Below are 24,049 nucleotides of genomic sequence, written 5' to 3'. Positions count from 1 at the left end.
TAAAATGGTGGTTGTAAAAGGTCAGAGCAAGTAAGCAATGCACTCCACTCCACAGACATTTGAAAAGATGAAAGACAGACCAGGGATACTTTGAGAAGAGGGGGAAGGGGAGATATACAACAGGATCCAAGACAAATAAAAAAGGAAAAAGTATGTCCATTCTCTCTGAGCATAAGCTTTTCATTAAAAATGTGCAAGTACTCTTCTAAAAATGGAAACCAGACAGAAGCCAAATATCTTCAAGGGACATGGAGGGGCTCAACCATTTCATGTGCCAATAGAGTGTGACCCTTTGTGTTTTGGAGACTTCAATAACTTTCTGTGGGACATGTCTGAATATCATCTGTGCTACCATATGACCAGCACTTTGTAGATGTGATAAATGCAAGAGCTAATGTCTTTGCTGTGCTTGAATATGTTGCTCCCTAAACCGAATTAACAAATTAAAGGGATATTTCACCCAAAAATGAAAATTGTCTTTTCATTTACTCACCCTCATGTCATCCAAGATGTGTATGACTTTCTTTCATCGGCTGAATACAAATGAAGATCTTAAGAAGAAATTATAATCGGCTATATAGGTCTTCACAAATGTAAATTAATGGAGATCAGAACTCAGATGCTCCAAAAAGGGCCTAAATGTAGCATAAAATTAATCCATATGACTCCATCTGTTAAATCCATATCTTAAGTAATATGACCTTTTCTACTATCAATCTCCACTGTTAACTAGCCCTGATGAGTATGGCTGAATGCAAAAGTGTTGATTTACAGTAAAAAAGAACTTAAATATTGATCTGTTTCTCACCCACACCTATTATATTGCTTCAGAAGACATGGATTAAACCACTGGAGACTTATGGATTACTTTTATACTGCCAGTAACAAACTGCCAGTTGGTCACATTGTGAAGACCAACAGAGCTAATAAAGTATATTCTTCTAAAAATCTTATTTTGTGTTCTGCAGATGAAAGAGTCATACACATCTGGGATGGCATGAGGGTGAGTAAATTATGAGAGTTTTCAATTTTGTGTAAACTATCCCTTTAAGGCTGAGAAGTGTTTGACAAAACAGGGTCTGCACTTACAAAAGAGAAAAAGAGGCCAAATATAAAATTCTGAGATGAGCTCATGTGGGAGTTTTTGGGCATGATACACCTACATATTCTTTTGGGGGGAAAAAAGGCACTCAGGTTCTAGCTTGTAATAACATGTTTTATTGCAGCAGGAATGCTGCAAAGTTAACTACACCCCTTAATTTGGTCTATTCATTGCCATAGTACCGAGTACAGTAATATGTCTTTTTAGTAGACTGCAACACAACACATTGTGTTTCAAAAATAAATCACGTAAACACAACTGCTTCCCATGGATTATTAAGTTGTTATCTGCCAGACCTGGAAGGACTGTATCACTGGTCAGTGAGAATTTTATCACATGTACAGTTATAGACTGACAGAGTGAGAAACACCCACACACATCTGCACATGTACATAAATGTACATAAGTACACTTAGCTATGGCAACAGGGATTTTTAAGGACACCAAAACCGTGGATATGTTCAGAATAGTATGCTTCCATACTACTTGTACAATTCCTGCTGTATATAGTAAGTATAATGTGCATTTACACATGGAATACCTGATTGGCCTACTACATGTGCAGCATACAAGCAGAACATTGCATCCTCAATCCAAAAGGACCGATTTGAATTCCATTTCCATTATGATGAATACACAGGAAGAAAATAAACCAAAATTTGTTATATCTTCATGGCTCACTATTCGAACTAACTGCCAAGTTCAGCCAATTTTACACAGTTTTATTTCAAGTGTATTTTATTTGCAAGATTATAACTGGACTCTTCTCTCCAAATTAAAGATGCAACATGGTGAGGTCATATGACAATGTAGTTTGCTATGGTTTGAAACAATTAAACATTCCATATTGCATAGCATACATATTGTATTGCAGACATGTTACAAAAGGTTACTGCCACTTACTTGGACAGTGAAACGCCTCCTGCTTTCCCAATAAGCTCCTCATGATGCAGAACTGCATTATTCCAAGGAACGTTCAGGAATTTCAGAAGTGTCTTCATCCACTTTTCTGGATGCAGGACGAGCTGTTCATAGTGCACAGGTAGGCACTTGTCCGCTGCCTCTATGCACTGTGTATACATTGTCTCTATAGCCCGGTTCCACTTTGTTAGGCAGTCCCGGTAGCTGCTCAAGTCAAACCCGGCAATGGTGACTTTGCGCGAGATCATTGAGTGGACGGAGGCCCTGCCGTCACGGATCATAAGAATGAACTTGGCGTGGGGGAAGATCTTAGCCAGGTATGTGAGGGATTTAAGGGCAAAAGGGTCTTTATTACACAGGTAGGTGGCCGGCTCCCCGTGCTTTACTATGATCTCCAGCAGGAAAGCCTGCATGGCTGAGTCCAAGACCTCATCCGTTACTCCGGCTTCGTCAAGACGCATCTTCTCCCTCCCAGAGCGACTCCACATCTGCTTCATAGCCAGAATGCGAGGGATGACCCGGGTCTCTTCCCCACAGCGTACATCAGGGTGAGCATCCAGCATGGCCCGCATTAGAGTGGTACCACTGCGAGGAACGCCACCAATAAATATAAGAGGCATGTCTTTATTGTAGATGAATGGATTGCTGAGGTTCTGGCCCGTGCGTATGGTGGTGCGCAGGCTGCTAAACAGCGGCTGGCTGCGCTCCTCTATCCGGTGGTGGCACTCCATTGCATGCCTTCCCAGGTAGAACACTGTGACGGAGCTGATGACCAGGCAGGCCACTAGTAAGTTCTGCTTCAGCTTGCCGATCATCTTAGGGGTGAGTGGGAGGGCCGACAGAGACAGGGGTGGGCTAAGAATGTTAAAGGGAGTACAAAAGGGGGATAGGGTGATATTGGGTGAATTGCAGGTTGAGCTGAACACCCAATACTCAGGACTGGCCGTGACGAAGCAAGTGGAGGTTGGGATCTGCTGTGCGCAGTTCTCGTCGAGTACCTGGCTCCATCAGGCCTGAAACACACAACAGAACAGAACTCAACATCAAAATTACACCATTTCTAAAGACTTGTCATATTCTATTATAGATCAAAGATCATCACTGCAGTGCCAACATGATTGATGCAAACATGAAACCAAAAATTACCCTATTTACTGTGTATTCTTAATACGTTCCTTGTCTTATCATACACAATTAATTTTTGTTCTTTATCCCAAATAATGGGCATCGATGTATGTCTTCAAAATCCTTTATCAAAATGTAGTAACTTTGACATCACCAATCCCTCTTTTTTTCCAAACCCTTTGATTCAACCACTTGGCTCCTTTCTGGCATGCAACAGCCACTTTTTACAATTCATTATTGTCTCACACACCCCTCTTTTACATTTTTCTGAATATCCCATTTCACTCGGAAAGAAGTCAAATTATGCAAGTAAAATGGATTGCAAATTCAGTTGCATGTTGACTTCTAAATCTAAATGAAAACTACTACCTGCCCTGTTAAACCAAAAACTGAATGACATTTTCTGAAGTGAGATTTAGACCTAAAACAAATGAAGGGGGGAAAAACAAAACCTGCCAGCAAGGACAACATATCAGACTTCAACATATTGGAGGATAAGCACAATTGGATTTTGGATAAATGGACTTGCAAAAGAGATACACGTTTGAAATCAGAGACCTATCTGGTCACATATCTTAAGTTTGACTCATGTTTCCTCCCACTCTCTTTGTACAAATAACTCATCTTCACCAGCAACAATATGTATGACCTGGCAGTCTTTAATCTGCACAGCATGGTACACAATCTTAAGGAGTGAGTGGCCAATTCGACACATCAAGCATTGTGCATAAAACTTGACCCACTGTTTTGGCTCTGGCGTGTTGGTTTTGATGTGAGGTTTTCCCTTTGCTATTCTCTGGCAAAAGCACAGATCTGATTAGCACATTGGCCTGTGACAACTGTGCTTAAACACACAGGTGGAAAACAAACAGAAAGAGAGAATCCCTGCCGATCATCATGTAAACTAGATTTTTACATTTACTGAAGTAAATGTGAGTGGTGGCTGCCAATGCAAAAATCACTGCCACAATGCTCAAGTATTATGGGTGGTTGCTAGAGCAATGCTATGGTGTTCTGAGTGGTGTAAATATGTTGTTATGCAGTTGCTAAGGTGTTCTGGGTGGTTGCAGGGTATAGACAAATTACTTTTCCAGTCATTTATGACTGCTGGATACAGATTTTTAAAAAGCATTTTGATTCAGACCAAACCGCTAATTAATTATTCAGACTAATTTGTGCACCATTCTGAACAAATCATTGTTTCAAAACAACAATTTGCACAAAAATGAGAAAAATTACGTTTTCCACAACACCAAAGCAAAATCTACAGTTGAAGTCAAAAGTTTACATAGACTTTAACCACTCCACAAATGTTATATTTCCTAACTATAGTTTTGGCAAGTCGTTTAAGATTAAGAAGTAATTTAAAAAAATAATAATTGTTTCACAGATTGTTTCATTTTTAATTGACTATAAATCACAATTCCAGTGGGTCAGACGTTTACATACACAAGTTAACTGTGCCTTTAAGCAGCTTGGATAATTCCAGAAAATTATATACAGCCTTTAGACAAGTAGACGTACCTGTGGATGTATTTTAAAGGCCTACCTTCAAACGCAGTGCCTCTTTGCTTGACATCATGGGAAAATCTAAAGAAATCAGCCAAGACTTCAGAAACAAAAATTGTGGACCTCCACAAGCCTGGTTCATCCATGGGAGCAATTTCCAAATGCCTGAAGGTACCACGTTCATCTGAACAAACAATAGTACGCAAGTATAAATACCATGGGACCAAGAAGCCATCATACCGCTCATTAAGGAGACACATTCCGTCTCCCAGAGATGAACATAGTTTGGTGCGAAAAGTGCAAATCGGTCCCAAAATAACAGCAAAGGACCCTGTGAAGATGCTGGAGGAAATGGGTAGACAAGTATCTATAGCCACAGTTAAACAAGTTATATATCGACATAGCCTGAAAGGCTGCTCGGCAGGGGAGAAGCCAATGCTCCAATCCCCCCATAAAAAGCCAGACTACAGTTTGCAAGTGCACATGGGGACAAAGATCTTACTTTTTGGAGAAATGTCCTTTGGTCTGATGAAACAAAAATGGAACTTTTTGGTCATAATGACCATTATGTTTGGAGGAATAAGGGTGAGGCTTGCAAGCCGAAGAACACCATCCCAACAGTGAAGCATGTGGGTGGCAGCATCATGTTGTGGGGGTGCTTTGCAGCAGGAGGGACTGGTGCACTTCACAAAATAGATGGCATCATGAGGAAAGGAAATTGTGGATATATTGAAGCAACATCTCAAGACATCAGCCATGAAGTTAAAGTTCAGTTGCAAATGGGTCTTACAAATGGACAATGACCCCAGCATACCTCTAAAGTTTTGGCAAAATGGCTTAAGGACAACAAAGTCAAGGAATTGGAGTGGCCATCACAATGCCCTGACCTCAATCCAAAATTTGTGGGTAGAACTGAAAAAGCTTGTGAGAGCAAGGTGCCCTACAAACCTGACTCAGTTACACCAGTTATGTCTGGAAATATGGGCCAAAATTCCAGCAACTTATTGTGAGAAACTTCTAGAAGACTACCCAAATCATTAGACCCAAGTTAAACAATTTAAACGCAATGCTGCCAAATACTAACAAAGTGCATGTAAACTTCTGACCCACTGGGAATGTGATGAAAGTAATAAAAGCTGAAATAAATAATTCGGTCTACTATTTAAATCTTTTTTTGTATTTGTATTATCTGACATTTCACATTCTTAAAATAAAGTAGTGATCCTAACTGACTTAAGACAGGGAATGTTTTCTACGATTAAATGTCAGGACTTGTGAAAAACTGAATATATATGTATTTATCTAAGGTGTATGTAAACTTTTGACTTCAACTATAGCTGGTGAAATAATTTTAGGCAGAGGAAAACTAGAAAAATATACATTCTCTATGGTCATTTCCATTACATGATCCAAGATTTAATCCATTTCCATGGCTTTTCCAAATATGGCAATCACAATTTAAACATTCCTGCCATTTCCAGGTTTTCCATGGTTGTGGGAACCCTGTATGTTGTTCTGGGTGGTTGCTTACTGACCCAAGTCAAAAGATACCTCAAGCCTCTATGATATTCTGACCCTTAGATATGGCTAGCATCCCTCCTTCAATATAAGTTTATAGGGTTATTTTTCACCAGTTTCATCCGCAAGATGTATTGTTTATAAAAGTAATTTGCTACCTCTCCAAAGCCACACAATTTGAAGTATCGATTTTGTCTGTAGCACAAACAGTGCAGGATGAGTCATGCACAAAAGTTTAATACTTAGGATTAGGGTTTGGTGAAAGTATGAACAATAATAATTGTGATGCTTGCCTTAGTAAGCACCTCTAATGAACGTTTCGGCACGGCATTGGAAACCCAAGAGACAGTCTTTTCAAAGTTATGTTTCCATGCACTATGTCCAAGTTGTAATGATTTTTACAAGAAATGCATTGAGTCAGTGAGCTGTAATTGTTTAGTTTTTTCTTGTTAACTCTACCTCTTTTGCTGACAATCTAAAATTATATTAGTGCCGTCAAATACATGAACACAAATGAGCTCATTCCTATGACAGACCAAAGACATTTTAAACACACACATAGTTTTCATTAAATCATTTATAGGTCTCGTCAAAGATACAAAATGTGTGTGGAGTCTTAAGCCATTTTCCTCAGTCACAAGGTAATCCACAATCACAGGTATTGAACTGCCATGAGACCCCCTCTTAAACAATCCAAACAAGGCTAACAACCACAAAGACCCATCTGGGAACCCAGCTAATAACGTTTCTTAAGACACCTGAGGTAGATACCGCTGTAATTCTTCTATTCCAGGAAGCTGGTGCTGGTAAATTAACCCATATTTGACACAATTCTTCATCTATGTGCAGAAAAAGGAGATCATTTATGATTATCATCATTCATTGCAGTCAAGAAATTCTTAGAAACTGATATTGCATTACCCTGCAACAGGCACGTGCACACAGATAAATATATATATATATATATTTTTTAATAAATGAATGTATATATTCGCACAGCTTCCGTGTCAAACAAATATATTTCTTGAATAAAAAAAATCTAAATGTCGGGACTCGGGAGATGAGACTTTGTCGAGTTCCGATGCCCACCCCCCCCCTCCCATCCCTCTGTGTCTCCACGCAGCAGTGCAGCACACATCGGCACATCAGACATGCAGCAACCCCTCTCAGCTCCTATCCCAGTTGTGTTTTCCTTGGCTTGTGTGGAGGTGAGTGGTGATGAACAAAAGACTAAGCTACCAGTGCCTCGACTTTACAGCTAATTAGCCAAAAGACAAATATAGTTAACTTGTGTCTTGCTAACATGCATGACTCACGAGCTACTAGCTAATGTAATAAGTTAGCTAAAGTTTAGCTAAGGCAATATATCATGGCCATACAGGCTAAAGTACTGTACTTAATGGAGACACTACAGGTGAATACAGTCAAATTTGTGTCTAGTAATGTCATCACAATCGCCACATTGATATGCAAATTAGGTGACAACTAATTTAAATGTGCTAGTTTGCATACATTTGACAAGGCACTGCAGGTGACTAGAATAAACAAAATAACTAAAGCATTCAACAGTCTTTTCCTCTGAAATCCTATGTTTAAATATGCAGATTAACTTGTTTTGGTTAATTTAGAAGAAATCTACAGATGCAAACAGACAGGGGCAGTAGGCATAAAACTAACATCATCTAAATGTGTATTTTGAAGTTTTCTTTCCATTAGAGTAAAATAAGACAAATTATTAGTGAAACTATGTCCCTCTCCTTGGTGCAGTCATTTATTCTAAATATATACTTGAACCTAGTAGCATTGAAAACATGTGGCATAGTTTCCTTTGCTCTGTGTGAACTGATTATTTCATAGAAATCTGTTGAGTATGAAACAATTGCGTGAGTGTGAGGGAATTAATATAAATTAGTAAGAGTCATTTTTTGGGGAGCCCTGTCTGTGCACGTCCTTGCCCTGAAACATACATTACATGAAAATGAGATTTCTCTATACTGATGGACCTAAATACAAACCCACAGGCACTTATGCATACAGACAGTCACCCAACACGATTCATGTAGCATTGGGAATGGTACGGAGGCTGAAGGGAACAAATATTGATCACAAAGGCTATACTTTCTCTTATAAAACAGATAGTTCCTTTCCTGTGTGCTGACTGGTCAATGTACAGTGTTCAAGTCATGCTAAAATGCACTATATGGAACACAATACATTTTAGGCAGATAATAGTCAGTCACCCTTCACTTTTATTGCATCTTTTTCCAGGGTGACTGAGACTAACAGAGAAGGGAGAGAGATAAGAGACAAGGTAGATGTACTCAAGGACAACATCTACGGCAAACACAAGCAATTCTTCAGCAAACTGACCCCCCTCACCATTTTCACTGTCTTTTCACAAGTTACTTTAATCCAAGTAGTTGAAACCACTGACGTCTTCCAAATTCTTTACACCAATTATCAAAACAACAGAAGTACACTCATACTTAGTCACTCCTTTCTCTGCCTTTATTCATGAAAGAAATAAACTGTAACAAGAGTTCCTGAATCCCACAATGTTATTCTTAACATCTATCTTACAGTGTTAATCGTATGCCAAGGTAACCGTCAGAGCTGCACTTGTAAAACAGTGACATCATCAGAACATGTCGGCCGCCTCTGATAAGTGTGAGAAACCTAAAGCTCTCTTTCAAGGTCTGTGTGGATTTACATTGATGGAGAGGGGCCTTGTTTGTGATGGATTTCTTGGCCTCAGGCTGTTAATGCTGACAGATGGTATACAGGAATTCCACACCCAGAATCCTCAGTGTAATGGATGAGGCCCCACACAGGAGAAGGCAATGTTGTTCAGGAACATCTTCACTGAAAGGTGTGACAGAATGAGTCATAGTTCCATCCTCTTCCCTGTTTGCTTCGTGTTAAAGCTCACTCATAAATGTTCATACTTTAGAGACCCACTCTAATTTATTCCGTAGAGAGATCTGTCTTCTCCGTAGAGAAGACAGATCTCAATTGTGGCTAACACATAGGCTGAGTGGGATGCAGTAGAGTTTAGAGTAGCCTAAACATTATGAGAAGGCTAGATAGCTGATCATTAAGAAAACATTGAACAAATGGAACACATGGCATACAAAGATGCTTCCACTTAGCATTAAAGTGAAAGTGCATATGAAAGCCAGCATCCTCTACATGTAAATCACTGTGTTCCACATGGGACCATCCTCTTGACTGATTTACTACTGTGGTTAAGCAATGTTTGATCTCATGTTTCACATTTGTGAAAGTGAAATCAAGAAGGTGTTGGTATTAAATTAATTGAGCTTCCTCAATTCTGATACAGATATCCTCCACTGGATTTGACATTGATCTGTTTGGGAATCCTCCAAAGGCTGGTGCTGAAACTAGGCCACAGAAACACTTAATAATGAGAAGAGCTTGAGAAGTATTTCTTTGATAATACATGAATGGTGTCTTACTCTTCTTTAACAAAGCCATGGAAGAGATAGGGGGGGCTTGAGTTACAAATATTGGTGCCAGAGCCAGTGCTCAATCAGGCCATGTTCTCCACATTTACACTGTAAAAAGGCGGTGTGCTGCAAATTTCTGGGCCTAACCCTAAATAGAAGACTACTACAAAGACTGATGTGTCAACATTCTAATTTACATCAGGATAAACCAATTGTCACCCGATGCTAAAAACTCAATCTGCAAGTAACTGTGTAGCATTCATCTTAATTCAGCTTCATCCAGAAATGTGTTCCACAGAGGAAATCTAATTCCCATAGCCCCTATAGATACCACATGCAGGTTCACTGAGAAGACAGAAAATTAGACCATTTGCACACTTGGTCAAGTGACATTAGTAGTTTTTAATTATAAGTTATAAATGAGAGTGGTGGTGGCACAGTGGGCTAAAGCACAGAACTGGTAAGCAGAAGTTTGTTGGTTCGATCCCCACAGCCACCTCCATTGTGTCCTTGAGCAAGGCACTTAACTCCAGGTTGCTCCGGGGGTATTGTCCCTATAATAAGTGCACTGTAAGTTGCTTTGGATAAAAGCATCTGCCAAATGCGTAAATGTAAATGCGTAAATGTAAATGTAAAGAAACACAAACCTCTAACTACACATTATTATAAATGTATAGCTTATTAAGAAAACATTTATTGATAACTAGTTTACTGGATAATGTAGCAGCAAAATTAACAGTAATTCTAGAATAAGTGTTCAGTACAAAACGGCATCTTTTTGTCAACATTTATCTGGACATTAAAGGATTCAAATGTCTTTTTTGTAAAATTTATTTGTAAGATATCAGCTCACTTTTCATTCACACAGTTTTTGGAACCCATTCAACTTAAATATTATTATCATTTGTAAACAAATAATAATATATTATAATAGTAATATATCCCAGTCGTGCACCTTTAACTTTTAAACTCTCACGCTTTTACTATTACATTCAGAACTCACCAGGAAGTCCTGTAAGTGTGTCTGTTTATAGGCAAGTTCACAGTAGTTTAATTCACTTCTTATTCAAATTCTAGTAAAAAAAAAAACACACCTCCAGTGCCATTCTAAATGCATATTATAAGTGAACGGAATCTACATCTGATATGTTGTTCTTGAGTAGCGCTTAAATATTGCACACTGCTGTGAAGACTAAAAATAGCCAAGAGTGTGTGTGTGTGTGTGTGTGTGTGTGTGTGTGTGTGTGTGTGTGTGTGTGTGCGTGAAATGGAGCAACGCCATTCACTAACGCGCTGGAGCTGCGCGTGCATTTTATATATTTACTTATTAAACACAGCCTTTTGTGATTCACAGAGCTATCGCACATCTTCAAGTGGCTTTCAATAAAATGCACAAGTCATATGAACTGCTTTAATGGTGTCTTTATGGTTCTTTTATGTAATTTTCTGAGCTTGACAGTAATGAACATGACTAACACAGTATCGGATTTGGGTCGGGCTAGTCGGGCCGACACCAGATCCGTTTAAAAGCTTCAGTCTCTGAGCCAATACCGATCCAGGTATCGGATCGGTGCATCCCTAATTTTTTACATAAGAAAAAAAAAATGCACAATTCAGTTTTATAACCAAGATTTGGAAAATCATTTAAGAAGTCTGAGAAAACAGAATACACTATTTGAGTTCCTTTAATAAAACAAGAAGCATTCTTTGACTAAAGACTATGGCAACACAGAAAAAGAAAGTCTTAGAATTCAGATATGGGAATAGATCAAGAAAAAAAAAATCTAAAACAAAAAACAAAATCGGAAACAGAAGGTTGACTAGCTAAAATCTGTCTGTGCTTACCAAAATTCAAAACGTTGATCCCACTGGCAAAAACGGTAAGTGTTGTTGGGCATTTGGGCATGTATTAGCTCCATTTTCCCAGTGTAATGTCCATGGAGGGGCTCCAAGAGCGAGTTGTTCTAAGCTGAACAGGCTGTGTAGAGGAATGCATGATGCAACATCTGAATTGCGCTGATCACTGATAATGCGTATGCAATTACTTCTTGGTTTTCACAGTGGGATTCGAACCGAGGTCTCCGCTGCTGACGCAATACGCTTCCGGTCGTGCCACAAGGGAATGTAAATAAACTGGAGCTGATGCAAAAATGTCTGATAGGACATGCCACTTGTCAGTGAGTCTGCATAATGTGGCCAATCCTAGAGTGCAACTCTTGGAAACAACATGCCGACTTCCTGTGTGATCATGCTGCAGTAATCTCCTACATATAATATCGATGTATATATAACGCTATCTCAACAAAAAAACTTCAGTGCAGATCCCTCTGAAAATGAAATCCAGCACCAGTGCTTGAATGAGCAATAAACAAAGTGAGCAGGATACTTTTCATTTCAGACATGAGGGCTTTCTTCTCAAAGGGCAAGGAGAGAATGGAAAGATTTGATGTAGGAAGCTCTCCGCCAGCAGACCCATTCAATCACTGCTGAATTTGACAGGCGTGTGCACATGGCATTTCTGAGCAATCACAAAAGACACAAAAGGAGCTCTTACACGTCTCATCCCTTTCTTAACAACCAAGCACTTCCACCCACTTCTACCTGTGGCCCAGTATTGGCGCTACTTGGGGGCACATTTAACCATTTATGTTTTAGTGCAGTGGGTGGACATTTCAAATGGTCCCTTATGCACCGTATGCGAATATGCAACGGACTTCAAACATAGAACTACCCGGCTTAGAATTAATGGTCTGCCCAAGAAAAAGTCTCTTTAATAGAAGCAAAAAAAAAAGCAAAGAAATATTGATTGATAATAGTGCCATGTAGTACAAAGGGTTAAGATAATCAAATCACAAAATAATATGTGCCCCATGTGCATACAGTCTTTATACACTGACATGCAGTTTCTTTTTGAGTTGTTCTTTGAGCTCTTTATCACTCTGTAGCAGAGAAGTTCACACCACCAGAAGTCATGCAAGTAAATTATATTTGTTTATTATAATTAGCCTAAAGTGTAAGAAGAATCAGTCATCTTTGTCTTTGATTTTCAGTATAAGTTTTTTCATCTAATTTTATTTTAGTCTATTTTAACAAAGGGAGACAAAAGAATATTCAAATCAAATGGCTAATAACCTATTAACTGCTCGTCTTCATTATGAGGGAAAAGAGGCGACGTTAATTTCAGGGCTAAATGGGAATTGTTGTCCGAAGGCCGCCCAAAATAGGATTTTAAAGACCTTTTAACATAGAAAGGAAAGATCATGATGCTGTCATCGGTGGCTAATTTCAGATTTCAATGGATAATTGGAGAATGTAATGACTGCAACAAATTTGCGGAGATTCTTAAGTAGGGATGCATGGAATTAGTGTTCAAGTAACGGTGGGAACGGTGGTACATTGAAAAATATGTGTTAAGGACTACAGGTCATAGCAGTTGCATAGCTTTATTTCTGGTTAGTCTGATATGTGGGTATTATTTGGTGATTTGAATTGACTGCTGTGAAGGTTTAGATAGGCTAGTGATATGGTGCGTTTTGAATTTTGACTCCCAAACTGTACTGCAAAAGGCTCTAGACTGATCTGGGCTCCAATAAAGGAATCTTGACCTTTGATTTTAAGAGTGTTTTCTACGAGCAATTTTACAAATGTTCATTATTTTTTATGTGCCTTTCCTAAAACTGCACTTAATATAAATGTGCGAGGATGCACTTTAAGTACTAGAGAGTTGCTGTCCAGTTGTGAGGTGCTGAATTGTGACTGTATAGTGCTGCTAGTTACTTTACATTACTAAACATTTGTAATTTACCTTGGTGGGAATGTTTATACATATTTATTTTAATTAATTACATAATTTAATATTGTTTTGAAGAAATTTTGTGTAGAACGATCTATTAGTTTTACACAATCACTGCTTTGATAATCAGGTTTGCATTTTTAATATTTAGTTTTCACAAATTGCTCTGCTTGTTGAGATAAAAGTTTCCAGGATCAGTGAAGACTCCTGCCAATGACAAGCATTAATTGAATTTAACAAGGTTGACCATTATTGCGGAGCACAAAATAAGGAGACGCATGTGCTGTGCTTTAGGGACATTCACCAATCAAAGGGAGGACTGCTCTTTACTCCCAAAGATTATAACAGTAACAGCAACACTACATGTGCAATGCAACACAAAGCATGGTGCGGGCAAGAGAACCCTTGGGTGTCAGAGATGAAGAGGAGACAAGAATGAGGAGCCCATATACTAACGATTTTTGTGCACAGCTCTAAGTTATTGACATTTTTCCTTCTCTCTCTGATGCATGTATAATGATATTGAATTATCATACAGTTTAGCGATCACAGAGTCTGCTTTAAATAAATATTTAATGGGTGCCGAGTATCAGATACTGTATATCTCTGTATAGCACTGCTGTGCCCTTACTACTTCACCATTTCAGCTTTTAAGCAATGATGGTTTGATCAAGCAAATGATTTAAGTTTCCATAGCTATTAAGCAATGATTTAAGTAACAACTGGCCACTCAGATTAGTCATGCAAGAGATACTTGCCAACACAAGTCAACATCTGTCAGCCACTGGCTAAACCCGATTCTTTAAATCAAGTCTGAATCAGAGGCTAGGATATTTTTCTCATTGCGGTGGGGTCTCCGTAGGACCATGGGCCGCAAACAGAAGTGCATTATGCCACTCACTAATCTGTGATGTTCTTATTTCTCATGACCTCCAATCTCAAGCCATTCTGCAGAAAGCATTTAAAGATCACATTACTTCATGTAAGTACATCCACATTTGAACAGTAATATTTTACATTTCCAGAGGCTTTTAGATTGTTTAGAATGATTTTTCATGCAATACTAACCAAATTGTGTGGCTCAAATTGGTCTATGACATTGTCAACATGAGAACCATTGCATCTAATCTAACATTCAAATGTACCAGAGTGTTTAGTTTAAGATGCATAAAGTGTGCTGTCGCTGAGCTAAAACTGATCTGAAGTGGCAATTCAATCAGCTCCCGAGTAGAGTACTTTCTACCTAGTTTACATTAAGTACAACTGATAGCACAGGCCAATTACCTACAGTACGAGTGGGACATCAATCCCCACTGCCTTCTAGTGGCTGGGTAAGTAGTAGTGCTGCTTCAGCTAATGAGAGAATCTGGAGTTATCATGCAAGGTCCCAAACGAGTTCATCAGAATTAAAAACAGGACAAATTATCATAGAGAGTGAATGTGGTGAGTCACTTCGTATAGCCTCTAAAACAGCAACACATCACCACAGGAAGGTCATTGTGCTTCCATACACGATGAAAGTCAATTTTTCTGTTGTAATTGCATAACATACCAGGACAGATCAATATTCAAGTGTTACGTTTGTGTCTCGTGAAACCACTAGTGAAGTTAGTGTTACAGAAAAGTGTAATTAAAAAAAGGATCCTCCATAAAATAGATAAGTTATTTAAATGGCAGTCTGGGAAAGTGTATTATGATCCTAATATGTTGCTGAATTCTTTCTGAGAAAACCACAAATTAGAAGGAAATGTTAATGCTGTTTAATAAATCTATAACTCAATATACAAAAAGCTGGTGAATTACACCTGAATTTTTTGCAAGTTTTTTTAAACAGTGTTTCCAAGTAAATCTTAATGGTGTAAAAAAGTCTTCATGACGTAAGATTAATTAAAGTGAGATGAGTAAATTTAACTTATAGTAGTAACGTAACTTATAGTAGTAAACACAGCCACATTTACTTACAAATATGATATACATGGTACTAGGGCTGCACAATTAATAGAAAACTAATCAGGATTACGTCTGCAAAGATTATGTAATTGTGAAAATTGACGATTACATCATTCAATTGAAGTCTGCTCCTGTTGCATCAATGGTTTCTATTTACGTGTTTTTGCAGCGGTTGAGTACTCTAACCAATCACTAACATGTCTGTTGAGCAATGAAACAGCAATGGCCAATCAGAGCCGCTTAGATTAGTCCTCAGTCCTATCTGTAATGACAACTGATACTAATGCACAAGTTTTAAACTGTCTGAATGCCCAGATGCTTGCTTTATGCACACAGAAATGAATACTGAAGAAACATCACCTGACACTTGAAAAGAAGCTGTAGAACAAGAGCGAAAAGCACTTTGTAAATATTTTGGATTCATTGCATATTGCACCACTCACTTTGAACGTAGATGTTAAATACACTGCAAATGAGCAACACGACAAAACTGAAATGATCCTGTTCTACAAGGCACAGACGTGGTGTAAATAATTGAGTTTTTATGCTGATTAGACAGCTTTGTTTTTAATGAGAGTATTCGTGAGAGTGCAGATCTCAAACAGTGTAAACCTGCAGTGATTGACAGCTTCAGTCATTGTAATGGGGGAGTTTGTCGCGTTTCTCGATTTCTGTGTACAATTTATTAAAAATGTAGTAACTGTTTTGTTTTGTCATGTTAATAAGTAGGTCAATGTGAATTTGATTTGTACAAAATAGCAATAAAATAATTCACCTTAACTGTTCTAAGTGTGTTTTGGAGGTGTAACAAACATTAAGAATATTGCATGAATAGCATTTTTCAGGAATCACCGTCATTCTTATCACGTCTGCTCTAATAAGACCCATTTGCCACGCAGCTGCTATTGGTAGGTTTAACATTTTCACGAATCGCACAAACTCTGATCGCAAATAACTGTTTTTAATTTCCAAAGTGCAACCACTGAGGCCAAAAATTATCTAATGATGATCTTACATGAACAAGATCACCATTGAAGATCTAACTGGATAAATGGTCCCTTGTCTAGTCACCAAAGGGCTTACTGGATGCATTAACTTGGTTGATTTAAATCAGCTGTTAATACATTTGAATACTGAATATGCCTTATTATTTACTGTATGTGAACTAATAGTTTAAGCAGTAATTTAGCAATAATTCAATATATTGAATACCATATATATCAATTTACAATCATTTTCATTTGCCTTAACTTTACAAACATTATTACAATAAAAAATACAATATATTGCTTAAAAGATGCTTAAAAGAAATTGGAGCGAAGCTCATATCCACCATTGAAATCTGCTACTCTGAAGAACCACAAAGGTTGCTTACTTTGTGACATCACAGTATTTTAATATTTTAATCGACATTAATAATTGCAATTCCAACATCAAGAGCAATAATCGACAATTATGATTTTTGCTATAATCGTGCACCCCAACGTGGGACTTAAACTTATTAAAATTTAAATTAACATATTATTAGAACATTTCACGTTTTCGACTTTCCTTACAAACACTGGACATAAGGTCCTACGTGACATGATATGCTATATAGTATATGAGACAACATTGCCCAGCTTCAATGGCATTTGAAACAAGATTCAGATCTGTGTACGCAGAACTCAACACATGGTGCACAAAACACAACAATCAACAGATAATATTTTTAATCATGAACAGGTCATTTTGAGTAGAAAATGAACTCCATACTGCACAAAACAAGAATTTACCAAACTTAACAAAATGAACAATAAAAACGGTGTAAATAAACTTTCAAAAAGTTAAACAATGTAAGCTTATTCATTATTCAAGCCCAGTGCTAACACCGACTTCGAAAAGTTCAGTTACTCAAATTAGTGAATAAATACTTTAACTTTAGGAATGATACATGACACATTTTCATAAAACTGTCAATCATAAATATTATATGCTTATAAGCTAGAGCATTCATTTTTACATGTTTGAATGTAGAATTTACTTAATATTTTCAAGTTCTTGCTTAAACGAACATATTCAAGTATAGAACATACTTAATCTTTTCTGCTATATTTACTTCACCACAGGGTTGAAAGAAAATTGTAAAGAGTTTCTCCACCAAACAGCCTCCAATGAAATACCTAAAGATCTGCAAGTATTAAATGTGGTGGTAGACAAAATGAGACATTGCATTCAATTACTTTCCTTTTTTTTAATGTAAAAATATAAACCACTGTGCCATACATCACATCAAACAGTTAGTTCTTCAAGCAGCAATTGGACTAAAAGAGGCCAAAGAGCAATCTCAATTCAGTAAAAATAAAGTATGTCTACTGTCAAAAAATATCTTCTGAATCACAAAGGGGCTGTCTGCCCATAGATGATCAATTCAGCTGAAGTGACTGCCAGTCCATGAGGCTACAGACTGCTTTTCAAGAAATGCACTATAAATATAACTAGCCGAGCTGCTATGAATAGCTGCATCATGGAATAATTTACATTTTTAAACATTTCGGTTCACTGCTAAAACCTTAAATGTTATTCATGCATATCTAACCAAAAGCAATGGCACATAAAGTAGTGCTTATCCCAAATATATACATATGTTTCGTCTAATATATATATATATATATATATATATATTTGCTTTTCTGTCATTATCTCAGTACATCTGATATGCATACAGTACATACATCATACTATACAGTATCTGATACGGACACAGCAGCATATATATATATCACTGACAGCTCGCTTGTCGTCCAATACAGATGCATGCAAACGCTGGCACGTGCCAAGTGTGCATCATTTTCCCTAGTCAAAACATACGAGAACCAAGAAAACCTTTTCCATACACCTAATAACTTAAGGCGGACTAAAGACCGTAAGAAAAGAGTTTTGATTCTCGCAGAAGGAACGAGTTGCGGTTATCACGTTTGTCGATCATGTATATATAAACATTGCAATTCTGCAACACTTTTGGATTATAATGCGTACAGGAACGTACCTGGTGCGGTCGATCCGTCACAATAGACGAGTATTGGGTTACACGGGAACTCTTTGTAGCTGAGCGCCGATGCACAGACGTGCCATTCGCTTAAGCTGTTCCATTCACCGCTTTAAAATGCGACAGAGTGGACGACGTCTCGACTCTGCGTTTACCACAACTGTATCACATCAAACACGCGTCACCCACACTGCGTTGCCAGATGCTGGGAACCGACTTTAATAACACGGGATTAACTTCAGCAAACAAGACATCATTTTCGGTTGTTTGTAGTGCGATAACGTCAATATTAGTAATTATTTAATTATATTGTTTTAATTTAAATTACACAATTTATTCAGTGGAGATATCTCGTCTGGGAATCCTGTAAAACGGTCTTTCCTGAGGAGCTTTTATCTCAATCAGGCAACACGATCTTTGGTTGACCCGCTGAAGATGATTTTATAATAGAAACGCTATGATTGGTCCAGAGCTCTTTTGACGTATATGTGTCGACAACTATTATTGGACAATACAGGCAGTAAGAGTTTACGCTACCCTCTTCAATTCTGTCTCGCCAGAGCCCTTCTACCAGCCTAACAACAAGATTAGCTAAGCAATAAAATTGAAAACACGACGATCCATAGACATTCCATGGGTGGTACACGTGCGAGGAGTCCAGAAACCGTTCTTTTTGAAAGGATGTGTATAGTGGAGATCCTTTAGTGTACTGAACAAACTAGTTTTGCGAGGAAACCGTTCATTACTTATTGGATTGACTACCTGTCATCTAATCCTCAACATGTTTTGCACTAATAAATCTTTTTGGAGTGAACTATATATGGAGTTTACTACGATAAAATTGCTGTTTTATAGGAGAAGACGCGTACAAGTTTGCGATAGTAAGGTATCAGTTTACGGCTCTCCCCATTTCTTTGTATGGTATCCGCAAACGGTTACTTACTGTCGTAACACGCTAGTTACCCCCTCGCTCATACGGTAAAAACGCAGAGGTTGCGGTAAATATAGAAGATCTGTGATTTTCAAAACAGCACCGCGACGCTGCAGATTTCTTAAAGGAACAGCGCACACTTAACTCTACAGGCAGTTAGATGATTACTTTTCATGTGAACATGAAGCCTGTGGGTTCACTTTACTTGAAAAACAAACTTTTTCGATTTAATAAAATATGTCTGATATGTATTTAAATGAACAGAGTAAAACATTCGTTTCAATACTCAGAAATCATTTTTAATTATAGAACACAGCCAGTAATTTCATTATTCCATATATATGGTCACCTTTTATGTGGAATAATATTCATAAAAAGTTAAAGTTAAATACTTTATTGTCATTGTCCTGCTGTGCAAAACAACAAAATTGTGGTGGTATCCCACGTTCTCAGACATTTACACGATCCCGGATCCGGGATTTAAAATTACGTCAGTTATAATGTACTTCCAATTTTAAATGTATGCGGAGGAGTTATGAGCTCATATCTGGTACCATTTGAAAGCTTAGAATGTCTACTTTCTTGAGATATGCATCACTTTGGCATTTGTTTTACACTAAGTAACTTATTTACAATAAATTACATAGTTCCACCCATCAAAAGTCGTGTCATAATTATGTGCGTTTTTGAACACGCATATTTCTCATATCGCTCAAATATGACGCACATGTACAAACCATGTATCAAATGAAAGCTCTCATTGCCAGTAAGAAGTTCCAATAAGTATTTTTATTGAGGTATAATCACATATCTAATACACTTTGAATGAATCATGAAGTATACAATCAACATTTGTAAACATACAAGTGAAATTATTGAATATTTGCCGTGCTACTCGCACTAGACAGCACAGTTAGCCACAAATGCTACATAATCCTTTACCTTAGGTTATTCTCTGCAAAATGAGCCGTTTTTCAGTGTTTTCTGTGGTTGTGTGCCCAAGTAATCCCTCGATATGTTACAGGAGTGCAGAAACACCACAAAGTAATGTTGTATGATATTCAACAATCCAGGAAAAGATGTAAACATCCGATCCAGATAAAGCATATATTGCCGTAAAGCTTAGACCCTCTGCTTTCCGGCAATGTCTCTCAAGATCAAATAGACCAATCAGGGGCTGTGATATTGCATCCAGACTGTGAATCACTAGGTAGGTTACGTGCGCAAAACACACAGACGCGTCTCACCAGACACCTGAGCGCATATTTACCACTTTCAACAGTGTTTTATGTAATGACAAAGGGTTTTCTGTAAAATTACACTGGGATTTTGCATTTATAGCACTGTATATGGGTATGGGGAGACTTTAGATTTGGGTAGGCGGAAAGTACACCAAAAAAAGGTAATATTCCTCCCTTCAAATAAATGAAATAGATATTAAATAAAACATGATACAGACAAAATTCCTTTTTCAGGTATTTGCTGACATCTAGTGGAAACAGCCAAAACTGTCTGCTTGTTGCTAGGGTTTACAGGGCTTGAGTTATACACTTTCAAAAATGAATTTATATAAAAAAATCAAAAGCGCCTCTTTTTTAGGAGGGTTATTACTGTTCAGACAACATATATTTAATTTTTTTTTTATTTTTAGCAGTGTTTTATGCAACTTCAAAGGGTTTCCTGTAAAATGACACCAAAACTGTGTATTTAGGCCAAAGTATGTGGGAATGGGAAGCTTTTTAATTTGGGTAGGCCAAATCCAGGCGGAAATCCCCAAAAATGGCAAGGATCTTAAGACGATAAGAAAGCAGCATCAACAATACAAAAAAAATGCACACAAATTGATATAGATTAAAAGATAAAAAAAAAAAAACAATTTAAAATGTGTAGTGCAATTACAAATATAATGTATAGATGGAGACCAGTCAGGATGTGTTCAAAAGTTGTATGGCTCTAGCAAAAAAGCAATTTTTCAGTCTTGTGGTATGAGTGTAGATTGTGCTGTATCTACTACTTGAAGGGCGGAGATCAAAGAGGTAGTATGCAGGGTGAGTGGGATCCCAAATAATTTTGGAGGTTCTGCTCCGACATCTGGACAAATAAATGTCCTCAACTGATGGTAACTGTGTGCCGATGATATTTTGTGCCATTTTGGTAACTGTTCCTCTCTTGTACAACTGCCATACCAAGATGTGATGCAGTAAGTCAACACTCTCCAATTCACATCGATAAAAGTTCACAAGAATTTTCTGATGCAATCTTGCTTTCTTTAATTTTCTCAGAAAATAAAGACGTTGTTGTGCCTTTTCAATGACAGTGGAGGTATGTGTAGTCCAAGAAAAATCCTCTGTAATGTTCAACCCCAAGAATTTAAAACCGGTGACTTTCTCCACACCCGCTCCATTTCTAAACACAGTACACAGATACATTTTCCTTGTCTTCTTAAAATACACCTCAATCTCTTTTGTCTTCTTGGTGTTAAGGATGAGATTATTGTTGGAACACCATGCTGTCAGATTTTGTAGTTCGTCCCTGTATGCACACTCATCATTGTTCGTAATCAAGCCAAAGATTGTTATATCATCTGCAAATTTTACAATGGTGTTTGTTACATGAGCGGGTTGGCAGTCATGAGTGAAGAGTGCAGGGGACTCAGCACTCATCCTTGTGGAAAACCAGTACTCAGGGTAAGACTTGAAGAAGTATACTTAGACTGACAGTCTGATCAAATACACATGTAGAATAAACAAAGGTTTTCTTATATTATTGTCTACATGGGTGGATGTACCGCTCGAATCGCTGCCTGTCTGGCAGACATCTCAGATTGGATGAAGGAACACCACCTTCAACTCAACCCTGCCAAGACCGAACTCCTTGTCTTTCCAGCCAACCCGGCTGTTGAACACAACATCACCGTGCAGCTGGGTCCAACTACAGTTTCGCCTTCCAAAACGGTCAGAAATCTAGGGGTAACCATTGATGATGAGCTAAATTTCACAGACCACATTTCAAAAACTGCAAGATCATGTAGATTTACACTCTACAATATCAGGAAGATAAGACCCTTCCTCTCTGTACATGCCACACAACTGCTCGTTCAGTCCCTTGTCATAACTAGACTGGACTACTGTAACGCTCTCATTGCAGGCCTTCCTGCATGTGCTATTAGACCCCTGCAAATGATCCAGAATGCAGCAGCATGCCTGGTCTTTAATGAACCTAAGAGAGCACATGTTACACCACTCTTTGTCTCTCTCCACTGGCTGCCGGTTCATGCACGTATTAAATTCAAGGCCCTGATGCTGGCATATAAAACAGTCACTGGGTCTGCTCCAGCAAACCTAAAAACATTTATGCAGAGCTACATTCCCACCAGAAGCCTGCGGTCGGCTAAGGAACGTCACCTTGTCGTACCAAAACAAAGAGGCACCAAAACACTTTCCCGGACTTTCAGTTTCATCATACCACGGTGGTGGAATGACCTTCCCAACTCAATCCGGGAAGCTAACTCACTCTCTATCTTCAAAAAACGGCTAAAAACACATCTTTTCCAAAAGCACTTAACCGGTCACTAAAAAAAAATCTGTTTTGTATACTATTCTGATGATAGTGAAACTTTGTAATATGGCACTTTTTGTACCACTGTCTCCTTAAGATGATTCGCTGATGTTCTTCCTCTTTTGTAAGTCGCTTTGGATAAAAGCGTCTGCCAAATGAATAAATGTAAATGTAAATGTAATGTTGCTCATAATCATTGCTTTTTCCTTTCATACTAAAGTAATTTGCTGCCAAAATAAGTAAATGCAGAATATGCTGGATCTGACAGACCCAACTGGACTAAAAGGGAATAATGTGAAAACAGAGCTTTTGGTCACTCCAGAGCCAAGACCTTTTGGAGCAGTAAAGTCTCATCATATTTGTTCAGCCTGTGTTTTGTTTCTTACTAATGCACTGCTAATTTAACTGCAATCTGACAGTGCTGTTAATAGAGAGAAGCCTTTTAAAAATACATTTCAGGACACTGGTCTTGGATACAGTATTTACTTGAAAAATAAATTTAATAAATTGTATTTTTCGCCATTTGTCGACATTTACATTTATTTTACCATATGTTCACTTTTGGAAGGAAGGTTCTGTGTGAAAATGTATTTTCAACATCTTTCTCAGTGAGATGAAAATCAAACAAAAGTCACATCATCTCTTGGGGGAAGTTTTGCCTGGTCTGCAACTCCGGCAATTCAAATATCATCTGTGCAAGCCAAGTCATTTTTAGTGCTGCAACACACATCATTTCAAAGCAGCTTTATAGAAAATCAGATATTATCAGAAGATAAAACTGTCATATCTATAAAGTCCTACAGTCATCATTGTTTATTTGATTAAATATGATTGTAAATTGTGCATAAAAATTAAATAATTAAATAATACATGTATTAATAACCCCTGTGAGCAAGCTGAAGATGACTGTGGTAAAGAACACAAAACTCTATAAGATGTTTGAAATCAGACTCACTGTGGGGGCCAGTTTCCCTCTGGCAAACATCATGAATATTATGCCAATATTAGTTATTTATGTGCAGTGAAAGTCATGGTTTAAAATATGTAAACTAAGTAAGTGTTAAGGGTCAGTGTTGAAACAAATATTTAGTATGAACTGAAAGATTAATGACTAATGTCTTTGAAGTCCATCCTGGATTAACCGCAG

The 24,049-nt window shown here is 37.8% G+C and overlaps 1 protein-coding gene across 1 annotated transcript; it reads right to left on the bottom strand.

Moving 5' to 3' along the window:
* Positions 1–2,001: 2,001 nt before the first annotated feature.
* LOC127631899 (protein-tyrosine sulfotransferase 1) lies at positions 2,002–18,796 on the bottom strand. Its single transcript, XM_052110296.1, has 2 exons — positions 18,414–18,796; positions 2,002–3,036 (listed from the first exon to the last, which is right to left on the bottom strand). Exon 2 carries the CDS (start codon positions 2,836–2,838, stop codon positions 2,002–2,004), a length of 837 nt encoding a protein of 278 aa, XP_051966256.1. The 5' UTR covers positions 2,839–3,036; positions 18,414–18,796.
* Positions 18,797–24,049: the final 5,253 nt, after the last annotated feature.

Source organism: Xyrauchen texanus, chromosome 38, assembly GCF_025860055.1.
Source record: "Xyrauchen texanus isolate HMW12.3.18 chromosome 38, RBS_HiC_50CHRs, whole genome shotgun sequence".
NCBI lineage: Eukaryota > Metazoa > Chordata > Actinopteri > Cypriniformes > Catostomidae > Xyrauchen > Xyrauchen texanus.
The sequence above is the reverse complement of the archived record's forward strand: the minus strand, read 5'-3'. Positions and strand labels throughout refer to the sequence as shown.

What these genes read in the sequence shown, in the direction of transcription:
- LOC127631899 (XM_052110296.1), bottom strand. Translation starts at nt 2,838, where the DNA reads ATGATCGGCAAGCTGAAGCAGAACTTACTAGTGGCCTGCCTGGTCATC.